We start from the raw sequence: 10,364 nt of genomic DNA on the forward strand, positions 1-10,364 counted from the left end.
AATTAACGCTTGCAGAAAACAAAGCAGTCGTTTTGCTTTGATGCGTTGGAGTTGTTATGCCTGTTATTCCGGCTGAAGCGCCCAGTTCCCATGGCTCCGTCATGATTTCAGCGCTAACACGCTCCAACGCTCGGCACAGCGCACACTCACCACATCTCACATACTCATTTTTAAATTTTTTTATTATTATTGAAAAAGAGAGCAAAGATTAAGTGTAAAAATAAATAAATATGTAATTCAAAAATGAAAATAAACATCAGGGGGACAATGAGGAGCAGGCTGCTTGTTCTAAAATTGGGAGTGCAGGGCCTTCTTGAAAGGGTTCCCAGGGTCCTCAGCAAAATGAGGAAGAAACTATTAATTTCATTGCCATTGTAAATATGGGACTAATGACTGAAATCATAGCTGCTTTTATCCCAATACACAGCTTTTCTCGGTGGCTACTACTGTCCTTTTCTTCATGACTAGCCATAACAAGTGAAGGCTTTTATAGTATTTGCACACATGGTGCTTTTGAGGGTTCTGTTTTCATTGACTCCAATGTGCACATCTGCAAGCTAATATTCCACAGCTTTGTGGAATGCTTGATTCTGATTGGTCAGTGAAGTCATTCTACGGTCTGTTCATTTCTCTATAGAAATTGCTATGGACACAGTTCTGATCTCCATACACAGCGAGAGGATTATTTGTATTAGCGGAAGGAATAGAATAATTTTGATTAAATGATCCATTACTTTAGTAAGTAGCCGTGTAATAAGTAAGGGGTAATGTACATTATCTCTTCCATAGCAAATAGAAAGAGTGTGTGTGGGAGGGTGGAGGTAATGTGGGTCTGGTATATAGTTTCTCATTGCCGTGAACATTTCTCATATGAGTGTTTTCTTATCTTTGTTTGCTTTCTTTGCTCAACATGGATGTGATGAGAGTGGCTAGAAAACTAAAAAACGTGCGCTTAAAGAAGCTAAAATGATCCAGAGTGGGGAATTGCAGGTGTATGGTGACAATTCTCTGGGTTAACCTTTTCCCATAAAGCATAGCCGTAATATTTCATATAAACATATTGATGGGTGCAGCTTTAAGGTTAGGGATGACCGTAGGTCACAGTCAAAATTAACATATACGCTGTACAGATTAAAACAATAATCTGCGGAAACGTAAAACTATGACTTATTTAAGCATTTAAACAAACAATCTTTACCTCAAACCATAGAGTCTGAGACTCTCAGGCAGCCATAGGTGTCCATTCATTTCAGCACAGTATCAAACCTTCTATGAGATGACTGGAACATGCTGGAGGTACAGTAGGTTAATCCATAAGAGTGAGCATCATGCCTGTTCCTTAGTGTTCTGTGTGTATTCTGCGACACTTTGTTCCATAGTGTTTGGTCTATAAGGGAATGCACTGAAATCAATGTGTGGGAGGAAGTCAATGTAATAGCATTCTTGAGAAAATGGTTGGCAGCTTTGTCTAAATGATTGTAGCGACTGGACTTAAATATGCAGTTAACAAAGTATCGTTAAAAATAGTCCATGTTTATAAGGGTCAGTTAAACAAAATGAGACAAACATTTTTTTGCACTTACCTGGGATTTATTGGTCCACGTTTTCCACTCACCTCCATCATATTACAATGGAGGTGAGTGGAATTTTGTTTGTGGAACTTACAGTGCTGAAACAATTAAGATAAGATATAATTTAACACCGACATGTCTTTTCAGAAACGTGTCCTCCATATTCTTAATAATCCACAGACATTGCAGTGAAAAGTTATCATTGGAATGTATGTTCCTACCAAAGAAACCATCCCAGGGCTTATCTAGAGCAACAGGGACACTATTCCTAGAAAGACATGCTACTGCAGAATCTTTTCATTTTAAATCTTCTTTGCTATAAGTTCAACAAATGGTGGAGATACTGTATGCATCTCAAAACCTGGGCAAATAAAACATAAACTGTGTGGCCAGAGAGGGTAGTCGAAAAATGAGTTCTCGTGTTCTGTGGGCGACCTGAACCTTCAAGAACACTGCTAAATGCTTTGTTTAATGCTAAATGTTCAAAGCTACTATAAGCTTACCATGGAATCATAAATAATTCATAACATTGACCGGATGGATTTTGTTTTGTTTTATTCCCGCAGGTCTGGTTCCAAAATGCTCGGGCCAAGTTCAGGAGGAACCTGCTGCGGCAGGAGAGTACCGGGGGGGACAAGGCATCGGACGGCTCCACGCTGCAGGGCGGGACGCCGTCGGGCCCGGCCTCGGATATCTCCAACGCCTCCATGAGCCCCGCCAGCACCCCCACCACCCTGACAGACTTGACCAACCCCACCATGCCCACCGTCACCTCGGTGCTCACCTCGGTGCCGGGCGGCATGGACGTCCACGAGTGCCGGAGCCCATCACAGACCACGCTGACCAGCCTCTTCTGATGGAAGAGCCTCGCCCCTCTCCCCCCCCCCCCCCCCCCCCCCCCCCCCCCCCACTCCACCCTACTGGATCTAAAACTGGACTCGCTGTTGACTCCTTCGATTAGAAAAGAGAAGGTAACGGAAACATTAAAAAAAAAAATAATGTAATTTTGCTCTGAGCCCATTAGAGACTATTTGCATAATGAGGCGGCCGAGCCTTCCAGACGGAACAGTTGTCGTTATTTTGATGTTGTTGTCTTGTCGAGAACTGAGGAGACTTGATTTGCATTTTTCAATGTTTACAGAAAGAGACTGCGGGAAAAAAGAAACTGCTTAATTTTTAATTCATTCATTTTTTCCAGCACAGTATTTATGTTGTTGTACAAGAGTCACTGTTAGAAGGATTGTAAAAAAATCTTTTTTTTGAAAATCTGAGATTAAACACAGGTTACAATATCCTTGTGCCTTACAGTCCATCCTCACTGAACTGTGGTCAGAAGTCGACCACGACCAGACATCGATCATCTCGGGGTGTCGGGGGATGACCTCCTGCTTGTGTGCTGGTTGCCTCCATTTTCTGTGATAAACATTCTGCTTTAATTTAAAAAATGTTTCATTAGGTGGGGAAATCTGATTACTAATTATAATTAATATATTTTAATAAGAATAATTAAACTATTCTTCTTCTCGTCAACAATCGTTATCCCCCTTTTTGTCAGGAACCAACCTGAAGGCCTTTACACACCGGGAGCGTTTTTTTCTTCTTCTATGTAGCGCACAAGATATATTTTTCGACTGTCATTTTTGTCATAAATACTTTAACACACAATTTAGCAGCATACTTTGTTTTTTGCGGAATGAGTTTGGTTTTTGTGAGTTTTCGCTCTGCGAATAAAGGCCTCAACCAATCAGGTTGTGCAGAACAGGTTTAGTCGCACCTCTATTAATAAAGCAACAACACAATGTAATCCGAACCAAGATGGCTAACTTTATTACTTCTTTTAACTTTTCTTCTCTTTCAATTCAATTCGGTTTATTTTGTATAGCCCAAAATCACAAATTACAAACTCCCCTCACAGGGCTTTATAATCAGCACACATACGACATCTCTGACCTTTGACCTCACATCGGATCAGACCTTACCTTTCACAATAAAAGCCCTGTACATAATTATTTTGCATTCTGGTGCCGTTGTATTCGTCCCCCGGTGTGTAAAGGCCTTAAGCAGAGCTGAAAGCTGCTGTACATGTTTATTCTTTTACTTTAATGCAGTATTATGCAGGTCAACAAAGATGGTGACATTTCAGATATAAATCTTAGACTTCTAACATGAATCGGCTTCAAAACGCAATCTTTTTAATAAGGACACTGTGGCTTTCATTAATCATATGTTTCATATTCCATCCCTGGCCCTTGCACTGATGGCTACTGTTTTTAGCTTGTACGGTAAACCAACAATCATCCAGTCGACGCTTTAGTTTGACACAGACAATTTCAGTTTTAAACCGGGAACGTAATCTGAAAAACTTAAATATTGTTAGGGTGTCTCCCAAGATAAATCAAATAATAGCTTTCATTAGTAGTGAACTGAAGTGGAATGATCTCATATTAACAGACAGGTTTTCTTGAACCTTATCAAGGAACGTTGAGTTCAAATGGTTTCGTGAAGGTGGAGGAGAGCTGCTGGTGAGACACACGCATCCGTCCCAGACTGAGCTCCTCTTGCTGTGCAGCATTCTTGTGCTCATCCCCCTGGAGAAAAAAAAATGACGCGCTATTTATTTTAAGACTTTCTTTTCCAAGATATGTGTGTGCACAGTATTGTGAACACACAATACTGTGTGCTTAGCATTGACAATCCCTCTCCTGTTTGATGCATATTTAGGTACCTACATTTTTTTTTATGTCGGGATGTAAATGACCTGTTTTTTAGGATGACCATACAGGAAAGGTCTGATGAAGACTGATAAAGATAGATTTTTTTCCAAAAAAAAGAACGAGATCTGCTTCCTTTTCTATTGCTCTTTTTTCTTTTCCTCTTTCTCCTTCTCGTTATTTTTTACCCGGCATTGTAATGTAGCATCAGTGTGCTACTACTCACCGTTAGAGGCATCCATTCCACGAAAAAGCCCCAAAATTGGAATCATGGCAGCAGACAAAAAACACCACAGACATTCATCTCCATGATGGGAGCACGCACTGAATCACATTTTGATTTGTTGACTTTTTTACTGCTTTCCCTTGAAATTTGTATAACATTTGGATAGAAATATACCACTTAAATGCAAACAAGATAGCCAATAAATTATGTATGAAGGCAATGAGTTCACTCACATTGTGTGGGATGGCCCTGGTGGCTTAGCTATCTTTCTTTAATAGTTGACAGTGTGAAGACAGACATGGGGAACACAGGTGTATGACACCCAACAGAGATCCCTGGCTGGAATCAACATTTTTTTGTTTGTATCATAACTTTGTTAACAGTGGCAGTGCAGACCAAAGGCCTTTACATAAGGGGGCTTTTTTTTTTAAACAGTTGTTTTTGTCATGAAAACTTTTACATGCAAATATGAAAATATTATGCAGCAAAAAAGCTTCAACGTGGCTATGGCACACACATCCATAGTAGGTAGCACTCGGTTATGGATGTTTTCAATAGTAATGAATGGACACATAAAGATGTATTTTATGATTCATATAGAAACTCTTCCTACAGACATATGTTTGCATGCACACAAAAATAATAAATATATACAGAAATGTAAAAAGACATAAATATAAAAAAACAAGATTCACAAATCTATTCTCTCTCTCTCTCTCTCGCTATATATATATATATGTACACAATAATATCTCTTTAATTAGATGAATGAAAAAAGACACATATATGTATATCAAACTTTATAGAAAAACATATTTGGATGTTGATACATTTATATAGAAACTGAATTTACAAACTGCTTGTCATGTTTGAATTTCATTGCATTTGGGTGGTTTTTTTTAGACTCCCAAGACGGTGCTCGATTCACAAACACATTTTCCGCATCTGTAGCCAATCAGATGTCTTCCCCAATTTCAACCAATCAGTGGACACCCCCAGCCCCCTAGGGTATGCTATGATGTCATACCCTAGTAGGGAGCAGGAGGAAAGGAATCTCCTGGAAACCAAACATCTCAGACGAGTGTTGAAACAACCCAATGTGGGCAGATAAGTCTGTGAGGATCCTCAAAAACAATCCCAACAAAGAGATTCAGTGACTGCGTTGAAGTTTATAACCACGGTATTGAAGGACCATCATCTGGCAAATCAACGTAAAGCTGCGCTCTGCGCACCAATGTGTGCTCATGCTGAAGGCACAGTGAGCGTGATTACTCGACAGTGGCAGGCGAGCGGCGTGTTGCAAGCCCGTGAGAGCGTGGGCGCACTATCAAACGTATACAGGCCGGGCACGTCTCCTCAGTGACACGTTGAAGCTCTTCACTCAGCAGGTCACTGTTTGTACCCAGCGTAAGTTAACAAGCGTTAGCGTTAGCGTAGCTATATGTTTGTCTGCAGGTGATATTTGTGTCCGTCAGCTGAATGAGTCCAGCATACTGTGTGTAGCATTCTGTTTGGGTTCCAGTCACAGTTGAGTGTGGCAGCACTCATGCCGAAGTCACAAATATCGCTGGTAAACATCACATAGTTCAAGTTAGCGTTTGCAAATGCTAGCTAGCTAGCTAGCTGTCATCAAACTAATACAGGCTTGGGGTGTCTCTTATAAAATATTTCATTGTGACATCAACACTGAAAGCCGAGGCATTGATTCTTTATGACAACTTTAAGTGAGTAAGTCAGCTGTTTCCCAACTTAACTTAGCTAAATAGTAAGAAGCCTCGTGCTGGTTTATTCCTTCAACATGGTGGATGTAAGCTTCCATCCAGTCAAATGTGTACGCTCACACACGCTCTTGTGATTGGTTGAAAATGGAGGAGTCTGATTGGCTACAGATACCCATTGAATAACAAATGAGTTTGCAAATCGAGCGATGCCGGGTGAGTCACATACAACCCACTCAAATGCAGTGAAGTTCACGCATGACGAGCAGTTTTTATATAAATGTAACACATCCAAATATGTTTTTGATCAAATGTAGCTAATTCTTTGAGCGTGTGCGTCTTATTTTTCTTTGTGTATTTTGTTCACATTTATATATAAACATTTTTGTGTCCATTAAAATAGATTTTTACACAGTGAATCAATAACATATAAATCACCAAATTAGTGAATCCTTCTGTGTGCATTTATTAATACTGAGACTGATCTGAGCCCATACTCGCTACATAGACGGTGAGTTGGGTAAGAACGATCTCTGGTACGTATTAGTTACTCGCAGAGTTTATGAATCCATGCAATGTCTCATAATCCGCCCAGGCCATTTGGGAAATGTAGGAGACCACGAAAAGTGCGAAAGTAATTAGACATGGCAGATTTATAAAAAAATATTAAAAAGATAACCTCTTGAATGCAGACAATATAGTGTATATTTTTGTTAGTGAACATTTAGATTTTTCATTTTGATTTTAATAAGCAAAACTCTTGCACATAGACAAACAGGCCTTCACCAGATTTAGATATTAATGTCAATATTAATATTATAATTAGACCTGACCTCTACAGGCAAGTCACCCTTTAAAACTTTAAAGAACATGACATTTCTCTGTCATGCATCACAACAGGAAATGTGTGTGTGTGTGTGTGTGTTGTGTGCGATCCTCCCATTTCACAAGGACCGTTACATTCAACCCCTTTCACCAAACGTGGCCCTAAAATAAAAGGCAAAAACAAACTTCCCTCTCTCATCACTTAAAATAAGCTGAGAGTGAAAGAAGCTGACAGCCTTCCTGGAAATGTAAAGACATTTTGTTTCATGAGCAGCTTTTCCTCAGTCTGCTGGAGCAAAAAATGTGCTTGGTTCACATGGCTCCAGCAGCAGGGACTGATCATAAAGGTAGGAATATTTTCCACTTAAAAATATCCCTTTATTATCTGTTCCAACACAGAAGTTTAACAATGAGGTAGTGAGTGGGTGGTGGAAGGACAGGTCTGTAGAATTGCAGTATTTACACTTTGTAAGCAAAACATGAATTATGAAAAACAGACCTTAACTTCCCCTGCAGTGCATAATTAGAAATGGGTGTACATAAAACCCCTCGCAGCGCACAGACTTGGTAATTATCTCTGTAATGGTGTGAGAAGTTTGAGGACGTGACCACTGACAAACATTCTCCATAGGACAGCGTTGACCACATCTCAGGTCTGCCTGCATGTTCACGAAACCAGAATATGAAGTGCGTGCGTATGTTTGGAGCCCTCACACCAGGAAATCAATCAGGTCAAACAAACATATGGATGTCTTGGAAAAGCCTGGCTGAAACTGCATAACTGTGCTATAAAAGGACGAAACATAGTTCAAGTTATAAATTCTCAGTGTTAGAAAAAAAAAAAGCATATTTGGCCGCCTGCTTCATGTTAATGTGTGATGTGAATTTGATCCAGTAATTAAAGGGAGAGGAAGAGCCTTGGCAAGCATCACAGAGAAATAACACAACAGGCTCAAAATGTACAGTGTTCATGGATGCGTATGCTTTTTTTCTCCATTTTTTTAGAGCAGACGTGGAGGGTTGAACAGCTTCACAAAATCTGATGGTTATGAAAAGCTGTTTCCCCGTTCGTCTCACAGTCAGTTGAACGCTTGACCTGTCGACTACTTCCTGTCTGCTAGTTCACGTGAGATGGCACGGCAACCAGTGACCGTGCATATTATATTTCATTCTTTTCGACTGACCATTTTCTGTCACGTTATCTACCTTCAAGGAAGCTATTGTTTTCATTCTGTTCTGAAAATCATAAATGTATAAGCGAACAAGACAAGCCTTAAAGGGTTAAAAAACAACTACGGATGGCACTACATTTTTTGTCCGTGTGTCATTAAATCCCATGAAAACTGCTAAACTACATTTTATCTAGCGCTGAAAATGTCTCCATTTATTGAAATGAATCAACACTTATTACTATATTCAATTAATAATTTAAGGACAGTTTTAAGGACACATTTTCTCTTCAGGTTGTCTACATTTGAATAAGCCGTGGGGAATTATAATGGATATTCATTAACTTTTTTAACATTTAATAGTCAGAAAAAAATAAAATAAAAATAAATTAAACAAACAGAGTAATCGATAATGAAAATAATCGGTAGTACTACTCAAGTATTATGTGTGTATCACGGCTTGATATATCTTCTTCCTCTGAGCCGTAGAGCTCTTTAAAAACACACAGTCACTGGCTGACATGTTCCTCCATCACCATCAACACACACACACTGTTTCACACACACACACACACACACACCGTCCTGCTGCCACAACTACTCACCAAAGCGCCATATGTGGATTCATAAAATAGTCCCCATGAAATGAACTATTTCCTGTTTGAGTAATGTGATGTCACTGAGTAACTAGCCTGAGTTACTTTTGGTCAAGTTACATTTACTAAGTAACGATGGTGTAAGTTTGATTTCAATGAAAGCAGCATGATGGTCAGTGTGATACAACAAGTCTCAAACTGATTGTCATACCTTGCAAAGTAAATCAAATGAATGGAAACAGTAGCTTTTCATGAAGTGAGAAAAAAACGTGTTTGAAAAATGATCTGACATCTGATTGGAAATTACATATAATTGGGACGACAATCCTTATAATGAGCTTTGAAGCTGCATCGTTAGAAAAACAACAACCGGAACATTAATTAATAACGAATTACACTTATGAAGCAAATGAAAACACATGTCATTAGTAGTCATTTCAACATTGTGATGGGTTGGGATTCATTATTTAACCCGCCCAACAACCTGTCTTGTTTCTTATCACTCACTGGTTTATTCATGGTGGAACTGGAGCCACATTCACATTTCAGGCATTTAGCTGGCACACTTCTGCAGAGTGACGCACAACCACTTACAGCTACTTACAGAATAACAGAAGAGGCTTACATTCCTGGATCACCAACATTACAAGCAACCAACAGTAAGTAGAGCAAGGGTCAACGTCAATCACACACACACACACACACACACACACACACACACACACACAGCTCTCCAGCCTGTCCTGATTCACGGCCTATTCTCCCAGCCCTGCTTTCCCAGAGGAGCGGGTGCCAGGCAGGCTTGGTGCCGAGGGCTTCAGGTCTCATGTTAGGTGTCTGAGCCAGAATCTACAGTGGATGCCAAATACGTTGGCCAGATGTACCCACACACTCATATAAAGTGGTGTGATGAAGGCTTTAATAGAGAGAGGCCAGTCTTAACAACGCATGACAGGCAATATAGAAACACTGGGCCCTGTAAAGTTTAATATGCAGGAACAGAGCCAAACTTCAGCAGCAGCCTTCTAAATACTCAGAATGTTCTTTGAACTGGGGGGTAGAGCGGATCCAAATGTGGCAGACATGCCTGAAACATGTCATTAATCACCACCAGACGTCCAATTAACATGGTGGCCATTTATATTGATATATAGTTCAAGTAGTTGACTGGTTAGTGAGCTATATTGTGATTTACTTTTTAAAATAAGAGTAAGAGTTCTGCTTTTCTGAACTTTTTAACACGGGGTTGAGATGGACGTAATCTGCCCTGAATTCAGGCTCCACTTACGCATGATGCTCCACATGGAAAATAATAAAAATACTAGCACTAATACGAACAATAATACAATTATAATTTTGAAAATAACAACATAAATAATCATAATAATAATTATATTGATAATACATTTTATTTGTAAACCACTTTTCTAGACCCAGAATAGATTAGTGTTATATATATTTTTTTTTTTACAAAAACAGGATTCTACATCACGTCACATGAAATCCAGGTGCAATCCAGTTCAAGTTCGACATCGCATGTTGCCAACT

At 39.5% G+C, this 10,364-nt stretch overlaps 1 protein-coding gene across 2 annotated transcripts in view; it reads left to right on the plus strand.

The window, feature by feature from the left end:
- lhx2b (LIM homeobox 2b) overlaps positions 1 to 2,428 on the plus strand; it is a 9,286-nt gene extending 6,858 nt beyond the window's left edge. For both annotated transcript variants that reach the window (XM_034541911.1, XM_034541912.1), the window contains exon 5: positions 2,138 to 2,428. In XM_034541911.1, the coding sequence (XP_034397802.1) occupies positions 2,138 to 2,428 (291 nt within the window). The remainder of the gene's footprint in view (positions 1 to 2,137) is intronic.
- The last annotated feature ends 7,936 nt before the right edge of the window (positions 2,429 to 10,364 follow it).

Source organism: Cyclopterus lumpus, chromosome 9 (assembly GCF_009769545.1).
Source record: "Cyclopterus lumpus isolate fCycLum1 chromosome 9, fCycLum1.pri, whole genome shotgun sequence".
NCBI lineage: Eukaryota > Metazoa > Chordata > Actinopteri > Perciformes > Cyclopteridae > Cyclopterus > Cyclopterus lumpus.